Source organism: Schistocerca cancellata, chromosome 1, assembly GCF_023864275.1.
Source record: "Schistocerca cancellata isolate TAMUIC-IGC-003103 chromosome 1, iqSchCanc2.1, whole genome shotgun sequence".
In the NCBI taxonomy this organism is placed as follows: domain Eukaryota; kingdom Metazoa; phylum Arthropoda; class Insecta; order Orthoptera; family Acrididae; genus Schistocerca; species Schistocerca cancellata.
The window spans coordinates 312,318,885-312,341,052 of NC_064626.1; the positions used below are offsets into that span (position 1 = coordinate 312,318,885).

The 22,168-nt window shown below is 44.0% G+C and overlaps 1 protein-coding gene across 1 annotated transcript in view; it reads right to left on the reverse strand.

Moving 5' to 3' along the window:
* LOC126172807 (uncharacterized) overlaps window positions 1-22,168 on the reverse strand; it is a 51,369-nt gene that overhangs the window by 13,103 nt on the left and 16,098 nt on the right. The window contains exons 3-4 of the mRNA XM_049920909.1: window positions 20,253-20,289; window positions 10,810-10,854 (exon numbers count right to left, since the gene is read on the reverse strand). Of these exons, the coding sequence (XP_049776866.1) occupies window positions 10,810-10,854; window positions 20,253-20,289 (82 nt within the window). The remainder of the gene's footprint in view (window positions 1-10,809; window positions 10,855-20,252; window positions 20,290-22,168) is intronic.

Consider the following 22,168-nt stretch of genomic DNA (forward strand, 5'->3'; position numbering starts at 1 on the left):
CAATGCGGAAACAAATTAGTCACTATGGCAGTGTATGTAAGGGATATTCGAAAAGAAACAAGCCAGATCCTGAATGAGATTTTCACTCTGCGGCGGAGTGTGCGCTGATATGAAACTTCCTGGCAGATTAAAAATGTGTGCTGGACCGAGATTCGGAGTCGGGACCTTTGCCTTTCGCGGGCAAGTGCTCTACCAACTGTGCTACCCAAGCACGACTCACGCCCCCTACTCACAGCTTTACTTCTGCCAGTATCTCGTCTCCAACCTTCCAAACTCTACAGAAGCTCTTCTGCGAAACTTGCAGAACTAGCGCTCGTGAAAGAAAGGATATTACGGAGACATGGCTTAGCCACAGCCTGGGGGATGTTCCCAGAATGAGATTTACACTCTGCAGCGGAGTGTGCGCTAATATGAAACTTCCTGGCAGATTAAAACTGTGTGCCGGACCGAGACTCGAATTCGGGACCATTGCCTTTCGCGGGCAAGTGCTTTACCAACTGAGCTACCCAAGCACGACTCACGCCCCGTCATGTGAGGTCGGGGTAGCTCAGTTGGTAGACGGGGTAGCTCAGTTGGTAGAACACTGTTTTAATCTGCCAGGAAGTTTCATATCAGCGCACACTCCGCTTCAGAGTGAAAATTTCATTCTGGAAACATACCCCAGGCTGTGGATAAGCCATGTCTCCGCAGTATCCTTTCCTTCAGGAATGCTAGTTCTGCAAGGTTCGCAGGAGAGCTGCTGTAAAGTTTGGAAGGTTGGAGACAAGGTACTGGCAGAAGTAAAGCTGTGAGGACGGGGCGTGAGTCGTGCTTGGGTAGCTCAGTTGGTAGATCACTTGTCCGCGAAAGGCAAAGGTCCCGAGTTCAAGTCTCGGTCCGGCACACAGGTTTAATCTGCCAGGAAGTTTCAAACAAGCCAGATGCTGTAAAAAGAAAACCACTGCAGCGGAAGAAGGCATGGTTACTGTATAAGCATTTAGGTCCAAAACTAGCCTCTAAAGAGACAGATGAGCACACCAATAAGACGATAGAACGAGCAAGCACATGCGTCGACGGGCCACTGCACTTTGTCGCGCTGAATGGAGCGAAATGTGTGTAAATTCCTAAGAGACCAAACTGTTGCGCTCATTGGTCCTTAAATTTACACACTACTGAAACTAACTTACATTAAGCACAACACTCATATCCATGCCCGAGGGAGGACTCGAACCTCCGGCGGGAGGGGCTGCGCAGTCCGGAACATGACGCTTCAAACAGTGCGGTCACTCCGCGTGGCAGAATGAAGTGAAATAGGGACTTCAAAAGAAGAGCAAAGGGGTGTAGTGCATCCCCTGAGACCGATAGGAGTGTACGGAGCAGAAATCCATTGGATGTCGTTGATCGATGATGCACGGTCTGGAACGCCACATCGCATTATCGGCGCCGTAGTTCACCAGGTGAATGGCCTTATTCGAGACTGGGGAGTTAAGGTAGCAGTCATTGCTACAAAGGTCGGACTGAGCGTCGGAAGTATTCACACCATCATCAAGGACGGATTGAAATTTCATAAACTGTTGCACCCAGTGGGTGCCACACAGTCTCCAACCATCATAGGAAGCATTCACAGAACGAGACTCTCTCGAACATCTGCAGCGTTATGTCAAGGAAGGAAGTGTAACGAGTGATTGGTGGAGACGAGACATGTGGTCGTCAACGCGAACCCGAGTCAGAACGACAGTCTCCAGGGGAAGCACGCAGCGTCGATGACACCTCACAAGCACTCCTGCTCTTCTTTTGAAGCATACTTTTCAGTGATTTCAGCAAACTGCAGTGGCCGGTCAGAGCGTGCACTTACTAGCTCTCTCGTCACGTGGGTAAGCTTGGGGCCTATGCGCTCTTACAGGGACCGCACCTCTATCCGCCGGTTTTCCTTTTGCAGCCCCCGGCTCCTTTCTTGTTGTATGCACATTATTTAATATTTACATCCAATTAATTCACAAAGACTTTAATCTGCTACATGACATGAGTACTTAGTGACAGCTACCTTCGAAACCATAACCCATGGAAAATATCGTGAAAGATCTGGCTCTAGTCTGTCTGCCTTTGCGTTCAGGTGTATGTCGCATTTCAAGTTGTCGTTTTCAATTTAATCTGACTACTACAATGCAATTCAATACCTGAGCGTGTATACTCGTACTAATGCCTAAGATCTGTGGTATTACTGCGTATTACTCGGGGATGAATGAATTTGTAATGGGGCGCCAAATAGATTGTTGGCAAATTGTAGAGAGGAAAAAAAGGTCTGATTTAACTGAATAACTACACGTTTAACGGTAGACTAAGATGCTCATAAAAATTTGTCATGTCGTTTGAGTTCAGCGACATTTTATCTCCCTGCCAAATAGTGATGTTGAGATGATCTTGGTTGATGCGCCACAGGACAGTGATACCGAAATGGTAGAAACGACAATTAAAAAAAATTACGGAAGAAAATCGAAGCGTTTGAGACGTGATCCAATAAAAGACTGATGAAAATTAGGTGGAGTGATATAGCAAGAAAAGAGGAGGTTCTCCATAGCAGTGGCGTGGAAAGGAACATGAGGGAAATATTGATCAGTAGAAGGAACGAGATAATCGGACATTTATTAAGACATCAAAGCTCCTTGAGGAAGCAGTAGAGGGTAAAAACTCCATAAGGAGGAAACAGAGATGGGAATATATGCAACAAATAACTGAAGACGTTGAGTTTGGTTGCTACTAACAGAAGGAAAAAAAACGTTGAAGCTGTGCATCAATAGTCGGGGGAGAAAGCTATTCCTCGACATCCGAAATTCCTAGACACCCATACCAGCCACTTCTGCAAGGTCGCCTGATTTTTTTACTGTATTCTAATGAATTAGTTTAAATAACCAGTCAATATAAGCACCCTGATTAGAAAGCTTAGTTTCAGATGTGCTGTTTACAACAGCGAACAGAGATTAGGCTTAAGGGCAATGCAGATTAGCCATGAACCGTTAACGGTTGGGCAAAGTTCATTGTTTAAGTACATCGAAAATATGAACAATCCAGAATGAAATTTGCACTCTGCGGCGTAGTGTGCGCTGATATGATATTTCCTGGCAGATTAAAACCTTGTCCCGGACAGAGGTTCCAACTCGGGTCCCGAGTTCGAGTCTCGGTATGGTACACATTTTTAATCTGCCAATAAGTTTCGTTTTCGATATGAATAATGATCTTAAACAGTGAACTACCGACATTAAGAAGCAAGGTAATGATCTTAAACGACAAACTGTCGACAGCAGACTAAAAATAAAACTCATGGTCTTCAATAGGAACTCAAACGGAAATTTTATCGGCTGAAGGATCAGTTCAAAAAGAATACACAAGAATTTCGAGAAGCATCTGATAAGTCGCGAAAGGAACTCAACACGTCACTGAAGAACAGGAAGAATCTCATAACGAAGTTATGATGGAGGGAAACAAGCTCAGATGAGGCACTAAAATCTAAGCAAGACGTAGATCATATGCACAATAAAACCGTGACCTATCAGGTGGAAGATAAAATCAATAAGCACAGCATGGAGATCTCGGTAGTAAAAAGTCATAGTTCGCAACATAAACAATCACTCTTTATCGTTGTAGCTGGCGTACAGGCATAATACACGATCCTGGCCGCGAAACTAGAACACATGCAACACCACGCTTGTTAGAAAATACAGGGGATACCTTGGAGTACGGTGAGTGCAACTCCAAATTTCATTGTTGATACTAGTCTTATGTACACACAAGTTTCACAGGTTCACTACACTCAAGGGTTGCATCTGTTGCTTTCGTGTGTCAAGTCAGACATGCGTTCTCAAACTGCTTTCTGAGGAATAAAAATCAAATCTGTCTATGATCAATTTGAAAGAAATCAATACACGTTGATGATTAGACTAGCTGATAGCATAATTTGAGTAAATTTCAGGCTGCCTTTTGAAAGTATTTTGGTCTGCCGAGCAACAGTGGGCAGTCAAGCCAAAATAATTGACGTCGTCACATTGTAGCCACAGTAACAGTGACATTCATGAATTTTTCCATACATATCGGCTCCTTGAAGAATATTTTGATGCACCCATCGCAGACATGGAACTCATAACATTACTTTACAATGATTACACTGACTCTTCGTGATAGAATAGCCCTCGTAAAATGCAAAAATATCGAAACGTATGTCAATCGAAGTGAAGCACTTTACACCGAAAGAAGGTGGCATGAGAATGATCATTGTGATGTACTAAATCGAGTCAATGATGCATCGTGAAATGAATACAGTGATGAACCGGCTTTCGCTCCAAATCGGCTGACTGATCTCAGCGAACCAAGAAGACAGTACGACCGCAGGCAGCAGTGCGAAAAGCGACAGGGCTATCGTCGCGAATTCCAGAGGAACGACAACCGATTGCCACAGAGCAGAAGAAAAATGACTCGATTCCACTCCGGAATTCGCAGGAAAACTGATTTCAGTTTCGGGCGTGATCCCCCTCTGAAACTGAACACGCGGACGTGACGTCACATATAGCAGTATAGACTACGCATAACGGACGAGACAATACGGAAGATTAATTAAGGGAAGATGAGCAATATACCAAGGACGCATTTAAACAGATGTTAAGGAGAAAGAACTGGGTTCTGGCTTGGATGCTAGTGCTGTAAAAATTATTTCAAGACCTCAAAGCGCAGGGATGTCAGTTTTTCCGTTAAGTGGACTAAGAATTGTAAGCGCATTCTGGAATCGAAGCAAGCCATTCTGAGATCAAGTTCTAATGAAATATAAAATTTTGTGAGAAGATTTTGTTATTTCGTTTTTGAACTTTAGAATCGTGTTTTATGTAGACTGCATGACGGAAAGATGTTGCCGATTAGATGTTGTAGAAGGATGTGCCTACATGAAGAATCAGGAAGAAGAGAGAAAGATTTACTTTGAAGTCATTGTAGATGAAGATTATGAAGGCGCTGCGAGTGTGAACCTTAGTTTTATTAGCATGAAACAAGACACGGGAGTTGCGACTCCGCAGTTTAGGCGGAAAGATAACGGCGTGATGGCGTGGAACGATGTGAATTATGCTGCCGCAGGTATTCAAGTGAAACAGAATATGTTAACATAACTTGACGATCATAAAAAGGAAAAGTTTAATGAGGTATTGCGCTACTAATAAGATGTATTTCCTTTCCTGACTAGACTAATGAAAAGATGTGTTTGCAAATTAAAAGAAAAACCTCATAAATTATTTTGTGGAAAATTTTTCTGTGTGCCATCAGGTAAGAAGCCTGCTGTTGACCAAGAGATTCAGAGAATTCTAGGTAGGGAAATCAGCAAGCGTTGAAAGAGACGGTACACTGAAGTGAAACGGAGTTGTCAGGATTGTATTAGATACTGGAGCAATCAACAGCATCATTCTTGTGCAAAGAGAGTGGCCCGAGAATTTCTAGAAGCTATTACAGTCATTTAATGGTGTAAAGTATCTGAGTAGTTTGACTGCACAAGCAGTAACTGGCAAATCCTGCTGCACTGAGTTTCGGCACAATAATCGGAGCTATCAATCTCAAAGGAGCACATTTTTTTAATGAGTCGTCCATCACCTTTATGAGAGCGCTTGATCATGTATTGGGGCCTAAAATAGTTAATCCCATTGTAGCCAATGTATATGCTACTTCATTTGGTAAATCAACGTAGGAGGAACTTTCGACATCTTACATAGTGTCCTCAGTGCATTTTGGAGACCGGCAGTCACAGTAAACTTAGCCAAGTCGCAGTTTCAAAAGAAGCAAGCGGATGTAATTACACAAAAAGTTATTTAAGCTGACTTAACAGAATACGAAGACAATTGAGAGCTTCCCTGTGCCATCTTGTTGATAGCAGATGAAAGAATCTTTACGCTATGCTGAGCTTTACCTTCACTTCTTTGCCGGACACAACCTGTCGTCACTAATGAAATTTCTGAAGAAAGACACAGTGAGGACCTGCGGTGAGCACCAGCTCAAATGCATTTCATATATTCAAGAAAATACAAAATGGTAGTAGTGTATTTTGCGTTCGTTTCCAGTGAGTTTAAAAATAAAAAGTGCTGTCCAATACAGACAGTTTCTATGTCAGGAGTAGAGATGGGGGATCCGCTCCTGAACTGATTCATAGAGTTGAATCTTTCAAAGGAGTGAACAATCAGTGATTCAGAAAAAAAGAACGGTAGCTCCAAACGTTTCCCACGGCAGAGAGAGAGAGAGAGAGAGAGAGAGAGAGACGGAGCATATCAGTAGCGCCTCTGCTGGTCAGAGCACAGTGCACGCCACACAACACAGCCGGCGCCAGCCTCTGCCCTGCTTCTACCTTGGCTGCCTGCATTGTGCAGTGCCCCATTGGATTTTGTGTTTCACATATGCGGTGCCGTCTCTGTGCGTCCTCTGCCGCGTGCAGTGTAAGAACTACTTGCAACAACCTGCTCGCAAGAGAACGGACAATTTGTCTTGGAGCGGGTGACTGGTGGCCGTTCACCACTCCCCCTACCCTCGGAACTCGCCCGCTCAATGCTCACCCCACCATTCTCGACTCTAGCCAGAGCGTTGAGCAAAGCAACTCAGGTGTCACTCTGGTCTCTACGGTCTTAGCTCACACAGTAATACAGCTCGCGGCTCGACCTGCTTGACTCAGCGCTTCTGCATCGGAGTTCGTCTCTACTGGATATTGTTCTTCGTAGTAATACCGCTATGTATATTACATTATTATGTTATGTATACATCATTTGTTTTTTTTTAATTTTATTTGTTTAAACTGATCAGATTAGGTTCCTGACGACTCCTCTTACTATAGGATTTTTATTATGGACACCCGAATTTACGCTTTAATTACGAGCGAACCGATAAACATATCGCAAAATGTGATACACCAATATTTTCCTTGTTTTATTCTGCGTAAGGCTATATGCAGCACTTAAGTCTTACAGTCAAATTTATATATTTTTTTTCTTATTCTGGTACGGATTTTGCGATTTTAGGCGTCTTCGGAAGGAAATGTTCACTTTAAAAATATATGGCTTGCGATGTATTTGTACGAGGTTAATGAAATTTTAATACATTATAGCCAAATATATTGTTAATGTAAATCTCAAGTTACAACATTTTCCGATCACCCAAAAAACCACGATAGTGCAAAATAAATCAATAATCAAAAACTTTGTCATATCGTGGAAATTTCAATAAACAATACAAAATTCTTACTCATTATCTGTGTTACTTCAAAATAGGATCAAATAAGATCAAAATACAGGTATAGTACTGGAATAAACCAAGTTTAAAGGGCAATGTGCCTTCCATTTATTTTCTATTGTTAATGAGTGGTGAGTCATGAAAAAGAGCTAGTTCATTTCAGGGAGTGAACAGTTCTGATCCGATCTCTGAAAAGAACAGTTTTGCCCATCTCTAGTCAGGAGCACACGTAAAGTGTTAACATTAGTGACCACCTAGCAAGGGTGGAGGGGGGTGAGGGGGGGAGTCCAGTGGCCTCTGCTTGTGCATGGATGGTGCCTGTTTTGGTTCAAATGGCTCTGAGCACTGTGGGACTTAACATCTGAGGTCATCAGCCCCTAGAACTTAGAACTACTTAAACCTATCTGACCTAAGGACATCATACACATCCATGCCCGAGGCAGGATTCGAACCTGCGACCTTAGCGATAGCACGGTTCCAGACTAAAGCGCCTAGAACTGCTCGGCCACATCAGCCTGGTGCCTGTTTCGTTTATGTATATCGAACGTTGTCAAGGGTTGTCTCATTGGGTTGGCACCACCACATGTTTGGTATGATGACATGCTGCGATAGACCCACCACTGCTCTGTTTGCTGAACTCGCCCCACTAGTGAGACTGCTGTCGGTGCAGATACATCACATGCTGTGATACACTCACCACCACTCAGTTCACTGAACTCACTGCGCTTGTCAGTCCGGCATCTGTGCGGATACGCCGCACGCTGCGACAGACTCACCACTGCTCCATTTGATGAACTTGCACTGCTAGTCAGTCTGCTGCCGGTGGAAATACGCCACTTGCTGTGGTAGGCCAGCCACCGCTCTATTTCCAATGAGAAAATGTTAATCACAAAGAGCTGTGCTGAACTGCCAGTACTTTCAGTGTCTTCACCGATATGTCTTCACACACATGTCACTGATGAAACTTGAGGATAGTTAAGGATACGAATACGTCAGGGCCATTGCACCACTTGAAGGTAGGGCCCTCTCTCGCTACCACACACTCACCAATACTACTGGGCCAGCATACTTGTACCTCGCCCAGTGCTGTTTATGTAGGAGGAACATTTCAACATCTTTTATCGTGTCTTCAGAGCATTTAGGAGACTGGTAGTCTCAGCAACCTTAGCGAAGCTGTAGTGTAGATAAAAGCAAGTAAATGTAATCAGGCAAAAAGTGTTTTAAGCCGACTCACAGAGGATGAAGACAATTATATCATGCGATCGCTAAAACATAGTTTAGGCATGCTGTACGTAAACCATGGACATTCATCCCGGCACTGTTTCCTGATACTTGAGACCCTCTTACCCTCAGCTATCCTCGAGTTTCATCAGGGACATATCTATGATGTCATATCAGTGGTGGTTGGGTTTGGGGATTGGGTTGTTTGGGGAAGAGACCAAACAGCGAGGTCATCGGTCTCATTGGATTAGAGAAGGATGGGGAAGGAAGTCGGCCGTACCCTTTCAAAGATACCATAGCGGCATTTGCCTGAAGCGATTTAGGGAAATCGCGGAAAACCTAAATCAGGATGGCCGGACACGCGATTGAACCGGCGTCCTCCCGAATGCGAGTCCAGTGTGCTAAGCACTGCGCCACCTCGCTCTGCCAGTTCAGTGGAAGACACTGAAAGCACTAGTAGATTTCAATCATTAAGAGCACAGCTCTCTGTAATTCGTATTTTCTCACTGCTTCAAGCGAGTGCTCTGTATAAAGATGTAAGTTGTAAATTACTTTGCATGTTTTTATCACTTCTGTGGTTTCTTATTTGATGATTCATGTGGTTGTCAGTAGGGTGCTAGTTCAGTACTCAGTATGCGTCCAGCCGAGATGGCAATACCACAGCAACAAAAGACATTTAGCTTTCTCTGTTTCTACAGGTACAGTTCAGCTACAACTGTGTAGTCTGGGTTTCGTCGAGAGGACAGTTCAAATGATGTGTTTGTGTGTAGGGACTTTTCATTGCACTATTATCCTCTAAGGTCGCCTGATCTCAGGGATTGTGTTTTTTGTGGGTGGTTGTGAAAGATTCCATTTGTGTAACTGCCCTTCCGACAACGTTTGATGAAATGCGACGGGCCACAACAACAGTGAGTGCAGTAAGTCTAGAGATACTCTCTTATCGTCTGAATGTTTATCGTACGTCAGATGCTCACCCTGAACCTACGTAAGAAGTAAATGAAAACTTCTATCCTACCATAATTGTAAATAGTATCCAAATGTTTTATGTGTATGCAAATGCAATATATACCCCTGCGAGATCGTACGGTTCTTTTGAAAATAAAAACTTTTTTGTCCTATATGAAACTTGAAATCCACCTCAAGTTTCTATCTTCGTTTGTGTAGCAGATATCCCCTGTATTGTGAGACTCAGCTCCTTAGACGCGGTGGAAGTTTGCAAAAAAGAGGTTATTAGCTAAACAAAATATGGGCAGAAGAAGGTCAATAGAGTGTGGCTAAATTAAGTCAGTTGATTCTGAGAGAATTATGTGTTGTTTAGGAAAGGAGACGCTCAAAGTAATAGACGTGCTCTGTTATGGGTGTAACAAAATGACTGTCGACAGTCCAACAAGACATTAAGTGTAGACCAGCAACCATAAAAGAATCATTTCTGAAAAAGACAAATATATTAAAATAGAGTATAAATTTAAGTATAAATGTGAATATGGTCTGCAGTAGGATGTAAATGATTTTTATTTAATCGTGCTTAAATAAAAATCATACTATAGCATACTACGGACCATGTTGACGTCTATTATGTATGTGCAGGCTGTGGATCTCCACAAATACAAAATTTTAATAAATTTAAGTGTTAGGAGGTCTTTTCTGTAGTGTAAGTTTGTATGGAATGAAACCTGGATGATAAACAGATTAGACGGTTTGTATAGTAGTATTACGCAATAATGTAGTGAATCTGATGTGTAGATCAAATATCTAATGAAGAGCTATTCAGTCGAAGCGGAGATAAAAATCATTATAGCGTAAACTGTCATGTTTGATACGACACACCATGAACCACCAAAGAATAGTTAACATACTAACGATAGGGATGTGTGAGGTCATAAAAACTATAGCGGGTGATCAAGGCTTGAATGTACCAAACGGACTGAAATGAGTCTAAGGCGCTGTAGGTATACAGAAAAGAAGAGGCTTGAACAGAGAGACTAGGAGGGAGAGCTGCATCTAACCCGTATTAGGACGGATGTCTACAACAATAACGTGTCGTTCGTGGTGTTGTAGTATTCACGAATGTTACCCGAAAATTTCAGATGATAGTATAGCTCTGTGTGTGTGTCTTTTTGTTTTTTTATGAGCGAAGAACTATAACGGTCGAATTTAAATTTATGAGAGGCTGCTCTTTAATTTTAGCAACTACACTACGTTACTGATACATGTTTGCTTCTTATTTTAAGCTAAGCGAAGCACTTATTTTCAGTATGTGACTGAAATGTCAGAGCATGCAGATGCCCTTACGCCTGCGTACGAACATGTTCAGTTCAAACAAACAAAAATTGATGTAAGCAGTAAGTAGAATTCTACGGAACTTACGTTCTCCAGTGTTGAATTTGTACGTTGTCAGGCACGAATCACATTCTGAAACAAGAGAGAGAAAGCGTGACAGGCATTTCGAAACACAAGCACTATATGTGAGTTGCAGAGGAAAAAAATGTGTAGCGTAGTGCAGGGTCTACAAGGGAAATGACTCCCATGACGATGTGGGAGTCGCCATCGGTGGAAAAGTGCCTGTTTCACTTGATATTTAACGATACTGATGCACGACCCCCACAATACTCCAAACTAAATCGTATCATCTGATGATGAATCGCCAGGCGATTCAAAACCGGTCGTGAATAAATAAAAATTGAAGAAAAAACGGCGATTGGTTGCAGTAATTCCTGAAACCTTTAAAAATTCTACTTTCAAGAGGAAGGACTGCCAAAGGGGTCACCCAATTCAGGGAAGTTAGGAAATATGTTCATGAACAAAACAGAAGAAAGAATATTTAGAGAAAAATGTGATCTACCATACTTGTAGAAATACATCGATTTCATTCCATGTTTGGCAGATGAACCACAAACACTGATAACAATGATAGAACAGCTACACACAGACATAAACACACTACACAGAAACAAGCAGTCCACCTTCGGAGGGCAAATAAATTTCCTAGATAATTCTAACACAAATGAAAAAAATAAACTCTTTTGTTATATACTGGAAAAACATCACAACCGACAAAATACTACTCCAAACCACAATCCCAAAGAGAAGCAATCGTCAGATGCATGGTCTTCACATTACAGTGCCACTAAAAAAACACAATTACAGTAGTGAGTTAGATATAATACCTCGAACAGCAAACAGCAATGGATGCAAATAATCTCTTGTCACCAAATTAAATAAGAAATCCAGTAAGACAAGAAAATCAAACAAGTTAAACAAGTAAAACAAAATGCGGCACAAATCCAGGAACCCACAACACTCACCACAATCACACATGGTAACAACAGAACAGCCTCACAAGAACACAAACCAAAAGCTCAACAGTCAAGCTGGTAGACACATACAGAAACTAGCTGCCATACAGCTCTGATAACATCTTTATGAAACAAGGAATAAAAACAACTTACTTAAGTAATGATGCAGTACTGAAAGGTGTAAAGGAGGAGGATGACAGTGATATAAATAGCAAATCTGCCCTTACCTACAGATGTGGTCGTCTATGCTTTTGACAGCCCAGTAGAACATTTGAACTCTGTGTTACTACATTTCTACATTTATACTCCGCAAGCCACCCAACGGTGTGTGGCGGAGGGCACTTTACGTGCCAGTCTCATTACCTCCCTTTCCTGTTCCAGTCGCGTATGATTCGCGGGAAGAACGACTGTCTGAAAGCCTCTGTGCGCGCTCTAATCTCTCTAATTTTACATTCGTGATCTCCTCGGGAGGTATAAGTAGGGGGAAGCAATATATTCGATACCTCATCCAGAAACGCACCCTCTCGAAACCTGGACAGCAAGCTACACCGCGATGCAGAGCACCTCTCTTGCAGAGTCTGCCACTTGAGTTTGTTAAACATCTCCGTAACGCTATCACGGTTACCAAATAACCCTGTGACGAAACGCGCCGCTCTTCTTTGGATCTTCTCTATCTCCTCCGTCAACCCGATCTGGTACGGATCCCACACTGATGAGCAATACTCAAGTATAGGTCGAACGAGTGTTTTGTAAGCCACCTCCTGTGTTGATGGACTACATTTTCTAAGGACTCTCCCAATGAATCTCAACCTGGTACCCGCCTTACCAACAATTAAATTTATATGATCATTCCACTTCAAATCGTTCCACACGCATACTCCCAGATATGTTACAGAAGTAACTGCTACCAGTGTTTGTTCCGCTATCATATAATCATACAATAAACTAAAACATACTAAAACATACTAAACATACTAAATGAAGACAAGTCATTATTTAACTTTGTTAGCAAAAACCTCGAAAAGTAACTGAACAATTTACTTCAAATTTCTTACATAATACTCTAATGGAGCTTCAGATTGATATAGGCAACGTATTTTTTAATATACACAATGTATAAATGTGTATGTAGTATATAAAGGGGAATGTAGTTTCGAAAAGTCTCTAAATGTTTCAGTTTGCTTCAAATTTTTACGTGATATTCTAGTGAACATGGGACGTACACAGGCTATATATTTTTAATATATACGGTACGTTAAGTGTAAATGTTACCAAAGTTCTCCAAAATTTCTTGAATTTCTTGACAAATTTACTTCCGATTTTTGTACGATACTATGAACAGTGCTACAGACACAGGCTATATATTTTTGATATAGGAGATCTGCTCAAAAAACTCCGGAACTTTGTCCATAAAATTTTTCTTTACTTACCTTTTACTTATTGTGCATGGTCTCCTTCGAAATAGTCTCCTCCACAAAAGGTACACTGCTCCCAACGCGGTTTCCACCTCCGGAAGCAGTCTTGGTACGCCTCTTGAGCATCGCGCGAAGTGCTGCCTGCAAAGTATTTTTTATCTCGCCTGTCGTTGCAAATCTTCGTGCTTTCAACGGGATTTTCAACTTTGGAAATAAAAGAAAGACCGCAGGGGCCATATGGTTCACTTAAGGAACATCTCGTTCTCATTTGCGCGATCCAAAAGCTCTTCATAGACTGCGAGGCGAAGGTCTTAAAGTCTTGGCTGTTGAGCCGTGGGACGAACTTGGCGGCAACACGATCCGTTCCAAGATTCTGTGTCGAGATATCGTGACATGATCCAATGAAAAGTTACATTCTTCTGCAATCTCCCGGACAGTCAGCCTTCGATATGCACGCACAGTTACATTGACGCTCCTTACATGAACGTTGTCGGTAGAGTCGAGGAGCGTCCTGAACGAGTGTCATATTTAACTTCCGTCAGGCCACTTATAAACAGTGTGAACCATTCGTAACTCCGAGTAGGGCTTAAGCACTCATCACCGTAGGTTTCCTGCATGATTTGGTATGTCTCCGTAAAGGTTTTCTTGAGTTTTACGAAAATTTTAACGCAGACGCATTGCTTCTTTAACTCTGTACGGCAAGAAAGGAAGAATGAATTGATTGTTGGTGTTAATAACGATCATCCTACTTTACCTCCTCTGCATTACTGCAGATGACGTGTCACTGAGCACATTTGTTCTGTGCATGCAGTACACGTGAGGCGCCTAGTTGTTTCCACTGCACTGTGTGGAATATGAAAGGTCTGTTATAGTTCACTAACTTGCTGTCTTCAATCTGATGTCCGCAGCGCAGAAAACAGCACACAGGTCTTAGGTTCTGTATCTTGAGGCTGAAACTGACTTTTAGCGAGGTTCTGTTCTGAAGTAATGTATCACTTCTTTGGGATGCCACTCGCGAGAAGACTACGTGATCTTAATACAACACCTTGTGACACAGCAAAGTACATGATCAAACACAGTGTTTACGAAAATGTATCTTTACACTATTTTTGGCACGTGTCTATGCCTCATGACAACCGGAGTGAATCTTTTAATACTGAATACTGGCAAACACATCATGCCACAGACAACATGACTGTACATCTCGATTGCCTAATCCAGAGTGACGAACAGGAACTTAAATAAAAATTGGAAACACATCCTACGACAGATAACATGTCTGTTCTTCTCGATTGCCTAATCCAGAGTTACGAACAGCCCGAAAAACTTCGCGCGCCATATCAGAAAAGGCGTGACCCGAACTCTTCCGAAGTGCTTCGTCTGCAATTTCGTCAGTCTTTTGTTTTTGATTTACATTGTTTTTAATATTTCTAAAATGCCTGATTGATAGTCAGCTGTTGAGAGATATTTATATTAAAAAGTGAAGTCATTCCAATGAGTAGTTCAACTAATAATAATAACTATACTTTATCGTTTTGGCGCCCTTGCTCCGAACACAGCAGCCAATCACAGATCAGTAGCATTATGCAGGCGGTCTTCCTCACGGGAATGGTACCGGATCTAACATCTGTCACATGTACCTCATACCACATTTCGTCATCTATATACTTCTTGCATCTCCACTGCTCTGGGAACAGCTTCTTGGAGCCTAATATGATGGCTGACTAAGCCAGAAATATTACATCTGCCATCTCGAAATTCACAAACAGTGTAACACAACGTTCCACTCAGTGCAGCACTGGACAATAACTAACGGACGTACAACAATGAAACTACTGGCAGTTATAGATTAAACACAATCGTGTGCATGGATGCCAACTGCATTTTGCTCCAGTACACCAGTGGCGCGAAATTACGAATGTTCCGTAATTTTTTGAACAGACCTCGTACATAATGGTCAGTCGGAAAGATACAGGCTATATATTTTCTGATATGTCTAATACGTAGATACATATTAAATACAGAAAGAGGAAACGGTATCTGCAAAAATATCGAAAAGTTCTTGACCGATTTACCTCATATATTTGAACAGTACCGTACAGACATTCAGACAGAGCTATATATTTTTCTAAACCACAATGTACAGGTTTACTGTTAAAACTTACTACGAGGAAGAAAATTTTGTGCTACTCTGTGAAAATGTCTAGTTTCGATATTTTTTTGCACAGTTGGTTTCAGCTATGAACGGAAAGCTATTACACACAGTGTAATTCTTCGGGCTTTCTCGCCGATCTAATGACATCTTGGGTTGTCGGGTGTTCTGCCGGATATCAGCGTCGTACCTGCACGATATTTCGGTAGCGTAACTCGTTACCTTCATCAGGTACGACCTGAGACTACTCCTCGAGTGGACCTGGTCCAGTATTTATGCCTGTGGCCTTCCCCCTTCACCAGGCGCTCCCTCTGCGGTCCGTGCCCGCTAACTGCGATCTTCTGGATGTGGGGAAATGCATTCACCACATCCGAAACTCAGAAGACTTCCTGTAACGCCTCAAGCAACTACACATCACAGATTCGAACATCATGTTTAGTTTTGATGTGCTATCACTGTTCACCAGGGTCCCACTGAGAGACTCACTAGAACTGATTGCCAAAAAATTTGATGGTGCTCTGCTGGACCTGTTCAGGCATACACTGACATCTACGTATTTCCTGTACGGGAACCATTTTACGAGCAAACTGAAGGTGTAGCTATGGGTAGGCCACTGTCTCCTGTGGTTGCCAGCATGTTCATGGAGACATTTGAGAAGAGGGCATTAGAGACAGGCAGATATAAACCCACATGCTTCTTCGTAATCTGGCCTCATGGGAAGGACAGGCTGAATGAGTTTCTGGAACACCTTAACTCGTGCCACTCGAATATCAAGTTCACCATAGAACAGTAGAAGAATGGCCAGCTGCCGTTTCTGGATGTACTAGTAAAAAGGAAAGCAGATGGACCAATTGGCTACAGTGTGTATCGAAAAACCACACACACAGCTGTCACCACCCAGCACCACCGCAGCAATGGCGTTCTTAAGACATTGGTCCCCAGAGCACGTGCCTTGTCGGACCAAGAAAGTCTACCGACAGAAACAGAGCATCTCAAAACAGTGTTCTGCAAAAATGGATATACACCGAAACGGATTGAGTTGGCGCTCCAACCAGCCACTACACCACAAATTCCAGAAGCAGAGCAAGATGAAGCAAAGAAGGTGGCATATTTGCCCTATGCTGACTTTATTTCTGCCAGAATTAGTAGGATTCTCCGTAAACACAATATCAAATGTGTTTTCTGTCCATCCAGCAAGATCGAGGGACTGGTGGGAAATGTCAAGGACGACCAGAGCTTACGGAAACCTGGGATTTATAATATAACTTGCCAGTGTGGCATGTCCTACATTGGCCAGACGACGAGAACAGTAGATATCAGGTGCAAGGAACATTAGGGGCACACCCGATTAAGACAGGCAACAAAATCGGCCATTGCTGAACACTGCCTAGAACTAGGTCATGCCATGAATTATGAAGAAACCAAGTTTCTAGCACAGACACCCAGATTTTGGGGCAGTGTTATAAGGGAAGCAATAGAGATAAAAGTGACCGAAAATCTCATGAACAGCGACATGGGGTACCAGCTAAGCAGAGCCTGGGACCCTGCTCTGGAACTGCTGAAGAAACAACGAGGACAGTTGCAGCACTCCACAAATAGAAGAACTGAAGGCGTGGACATGGAGAACGATCACCATACACAGTTCCAGGGGCACCAGAGCGAAGATGGAACGCCCAGGGTCGGGACTGATGGGTGCGGACCGCAGAGGGAACATCTAGAGCGCCAGCAGACCGCAATGGAATGGCAACGCACCAGCAGATCACAGTGAGCGGGAGAGGACCACAGGGGGAATGCCTGGTACTACAGACGGGATTCCAAACGGACCAGACCGAAGCTGGAACACCCAAGAGCGTGTCTGGCGGGCGCGGGGCGCAAAGATAACACGCAGGACTGCAGCGGACGGAAAATGGAATGGCAATGCTCCAGAAGATCGCAGCGAGTGGGAGCGGACCGGACCGCAGAGGGAGTGCCTGGTGAAAAGGGAAGGCCACAGGCATAAATACTGGACCAGGTCCGGCGGATCACTCGTGATGTTGGCTTGAAGAGGAGGATCAACCAATTACGACGCAATATTATGGCAGGAATTGCTGACCATCGCAAGCTGCTCTGGGCGAGTAAACTTCAGTCCTTCACGCCGGATCCATTAGGCTGGCAGTCCCTCCGTCAACTGACGAACCGGCGCTCCAGGATGCCGCCCCTCACCATCGATAGCAGGACGGCATACAGCCCAGCGGACAAAGCCAACATGATCGCAGACGTGTACGAGCAGAATTTTCGCCCCCTGCAGGATCGAGCGGGCCCCCAGCGCGTTGACACCATCCATAGACACGTCGCTGCCCTCCTTCGAACCGACGATGCCGAAGATGAAGGACACGTCCCACGCATCACCCTGGAGGAAGTCCAGGAAGGCATCCGGCAACTACCGACATCTAAAGGATGAAATCACGGGCGGGATGCTGAAGCATCTGCCCTGGTCGGCGGTCGTCCACCTATCGGCCTTCTTCAACTGGGTGCTTACCTCTGCAGTCTTCCCCCAGGCCTGGAAGCACTCCATTGTCGTCTCGGTGCCTAAGCCGGGGAAAAACAGGGCATCGCTTCCAGTTATTGCCCCATCAGTCAGCTTCCGCATGTGAGCAAGCTATTTGAGCGCCTCCTCCTCCGACGGCTCCAGCGGATCATCCAAGAACAAGCCATATTACCGCCAGAGCAATTTGGTTTTCGCCGCGGTAGCTCTACCACTCAGCAAGTCCTTCGTGTGGTTGAATACATCACCACAGCTTGCAACTGGCGGGAGGTCTGTGGGGCTGTCTTCCTTGATGTCCAGAAAGCCTTCGACAGCGTGTGGCATGAGGGTCTGCTGTGGAAACTTCACCGCTTCGGCTTCCCAGTCCACATGATGAAGCTTATAGCAACCTATCTCGAGGGCCGCACCTTTTGTGTTAAGGTGGGCGATGGGCTCTCAACGGCAGGACACAATGCAGCAGGAGTTCCCCAGGGCTCCGTCCTTGGGCCTGTCTTGTATACAATCTTCACCTCCGACCTCCCAACGGTGCCTCGTGTGGAGAAGGCTGTATATGCAAATGATCTACTCCAGAAGCCGGTGGAAAGAGGTCTTAGTTCCCGGACTACAGAGTGCCTGCAACGCCTTGGAAGACTGGGCTGCAAAATGGCGTGTTGGCTTCAATCCTGCTAAGAATCACGCCATCATTTTCACGTGGAAGAGGACGATGCCCCAACGGCAATTACGCCTTTACAATACGACCTACCGTGGCAGGTGACGGTGAAATACCTTGGAGTCCTCGTGGGCGAGAAGCGGACTTGGCGGCTGCATATCGAAGAAGTCCGGGCTAAGATCAACTGCCGCATGGGTGCTCTCTACCCTGTTCTAAATGAGCATTCCGCCTTATCCGTCGAGAATGGCCTTCTTATCTTCCGGCTCTATCTTCGCCCGATTTTTGACTACGCCTGAGAGGTTTGGGGAGGAGCAGCCCACACCTACCTTCACAGGCTACAGGCGCTGCAAAACAAGATCCTCCGTCGAATCTATCATGTTCCCGCGAGGTTCCCGCATCGGTACCTACATGACGCCGCCGACGACCTCGAGGTTATGCAACGCCATCGTGACATCGCCCGACGATTTGATGCCAAACTGGATTCATCTACTAACCCCCTCATCCGACGACTGGGGGCACCAAACCTACAGCGAGGACCGTATAGACGTCCTCTCGCACTGCTCGACCATTAGAGTTGCCGGGGACACATCACCCCTGCAGTTAATTTCTGGAAAAAGAAGATCCATACCATCGTCCCACACACACCACTGAAAAACACTACAATAACGATGTCCACTTCCTATCCGTCCCAGATGACCTCATGCTGAAAGAAATGCTTTTGAGTAAAGCCTTCGTTCATTAGCTGTCAGAAGAAGCCAGCAGAATGTGGGCTGGAGGACCACGTCCACTCGAGGAGTAGTCTCAGGTCGCACCTGATGAAGGTAACGAGTTACGCTACCGAAATATCGTTCAAGTACAACGCTGATATCCGGCAGAACACCCGACAACCCAAGATGTTATTACACACACTGTTCCTCCCATATAGATTCTTTCTCCTTATCCATATTTTGAAACAAAAACTGTCTTCAGAGTAACAGGCTATTTTGTTTTGTTCCTCACCATCAGTTTTGCAGAAAAGAGGGAAGTTGTATTTATGTCTTATTGGCTTGTGATTAGAATGCTATCATGGAATTTGAATCATCAGAATTTTTTTATCCTATCCGTTCACAGATTAAAGCTATGTAAAATACTGTCATTAAAGCTACATTCCTGACAGATACAGCAGCTAGAGAGGTGTCTCTCATACTACATATACCAATGATCGAAACCGATTTACTCATTCATCGTAGACAACTTCAATTAGCAATGAATGATTCGTTTACAGTCTCCCGTCTCCACGTACACACCATCGAGGACATATCATTCCCCCTGCCAAAAAATAAAACAAATGATTAAAAAAGCACTAGACTCTCACACAAGATATGACTAATCGCTCCATCCACTACACCTTACTTAAGAAAAAGATGTGTATGTATATGCGCACGCACACACACACACACACACACACATACAGACACACACACACACACACACACACACACACACACACACACGCACACACACACACATGTTAGTCGAGAAATACACACACACATGCACGCGCACGCGGATGATCAGTAGAATCTTCCACAGTCTCAGAAAAAAATAAAAACACAAATATGTGTATGAGCGGTGTCTGTCCGAAAGAAGAGACACCACGTAGAATCCGCAGCTGCGACTGCAAAACTCGAGTAAGTTTACACCACAACGTGGACAATGCAACTGCGTATAACATTCATCGAAGGTACTAATAAATTGAAACAATAAAGAAGAATGAATGAAACCTGAAACTTACGGAGAACTGTCTCGGTGATGGTCGCTAAGCCGTGTACCTGTAAAATAAAGACGTATTGTAATGAAATTAATCGCTTTATAAAATTACATTTGCTTATCATGTACTTGAGATTAGTGTTTCACATATACGTACAGATCTTTTCATCCGCATAACAACAGACTTAAGCGTCTGATCTTGGTTGAGATCTGTAATTGAATGTATATTTATGCAGGAAATTTGTTTCGCTGAAACCGTCCTGTAAGGTTCAAACGCACACACATTCTAAAACAGATCTTCTGCTCTTATTAGAGCGCTTTGTTTGCTTGCAAGACGGTGCATTACTTTCTGGTCTATCAGGACCAGAACGCAATCTTTAGCGACACGTCACCTAAATATAGTAATCTCAGAATGACCACAGAATGACCAGCCAAAAGAGGTGATCGCGAGAAGCGAACATTTTGTCAGATTGTACTCTACTATACTGCCGTTCATTATGTGGACAATACGAGGAGCCAGCAGAGTAAAACTAACTACAGCATATGAACCACCGCGTACATGATGAGTATTGTTGATTGTGCACGAGAATAACTCGGTATTAAAACAAATACGTATGATGTTTGCAGAAGTTATGACGACTTAATTAGTCACTGTACAAGATCAGACGCAATAAATACACCATGAATGCGCGGGCGTTTGCCGTCTAAGCACTTTCTTGAAATATGGGTACAAATAATAATGTTCTAATGTACCACAGAACAAACATGCAACATATTACGCATGAAAGAATACTGTAAAGTATCTAGTTACAGCGACGTATGTGTGATTCTAGAATGAGATTTTCACTTTGCAGCGGAGTGTGCGCTGATATGAAACATCATGGCAGATTAAAACTGTGTGCCGGATCGAGACTCGAACTCGGGAACTTTGCCTTTCGTGGGCAAGTGCTCTACCATCTGAGCTACCCAAGCACGAATCACGCCCCGTCCTCACAGCTTTACTGATGCCAGTACCTCGTCTCCTACCTTCCCAACTTTACAGAAGCTCTACTGCGAACCTTGCAGAACTAGCACTTCTGAAAGAAAGGATATTACAGAGGCACGACTTAGCCACAGCCTGGGGGATGTTTCCAGAATGAGATTTTCACTCTGCAGCAGAGTGTGCAAGGTTCGCAGGAGAGCTTCTGTAAAGTTTGCAAGGTAGGAGACGAGATACTGGCAGAAGTAAAGCTGTGAGGATGGGGCCGTGAGTCGTGCTTGGGTAGCTCAGATTGTAGAGCACTTGCCCGCGAAAGGCAAAGGTCCCGAGTTCGAGTCTCAGTCCGGCACACAGTTTTATTCTGCCAGGAAGTATCATATGTGTAAGTCTGTTTGAGATTATTCGTCTTTTCGTCACATCATTGAACTAAATTGATAGTAGAGTTCTCCAGAGGCAGAGTGAGCACAACAATCGATTACGATGTGGACCTCGAGCCATCAGCCGTACTAGCGGAGCAGGCAGTACTGCCAACAAGACAACATTGAGCAGTATCGTCACTCATCAAACCCTGGATTAGCTGCGTGTGTTGCTAATTATTCGAAGATCTTTTTCGTCTCGTATGACCACTTGGCTGATGTCCGCCCCCGGTAGCTGAATGTTCAGCGTGACCGATTGTCAATCCTCTGGGCCCGGGTTCCATTCCCGGCAGGGTCGGGGAACTTTCTCTGCCCAGGGGCTGGTTGTTGTGCTGTCCTCATCATAATCCTATCATCCTCACAGACTGCAGGTGGCCGAAGTGGCGTCAAATTGAAGGACCGGCACCCAGCGAATGGTCTGCCCGAGGGGTGGCCCTAGCCATACGATTAAAAAAGAAACTTGTCTGAACCTCCATAACTCTTAGAATTTTTATCACTAAGTTGTTCGTACTAACAGTTCCAGAAATATTGCTTGTGTCTCAGTCT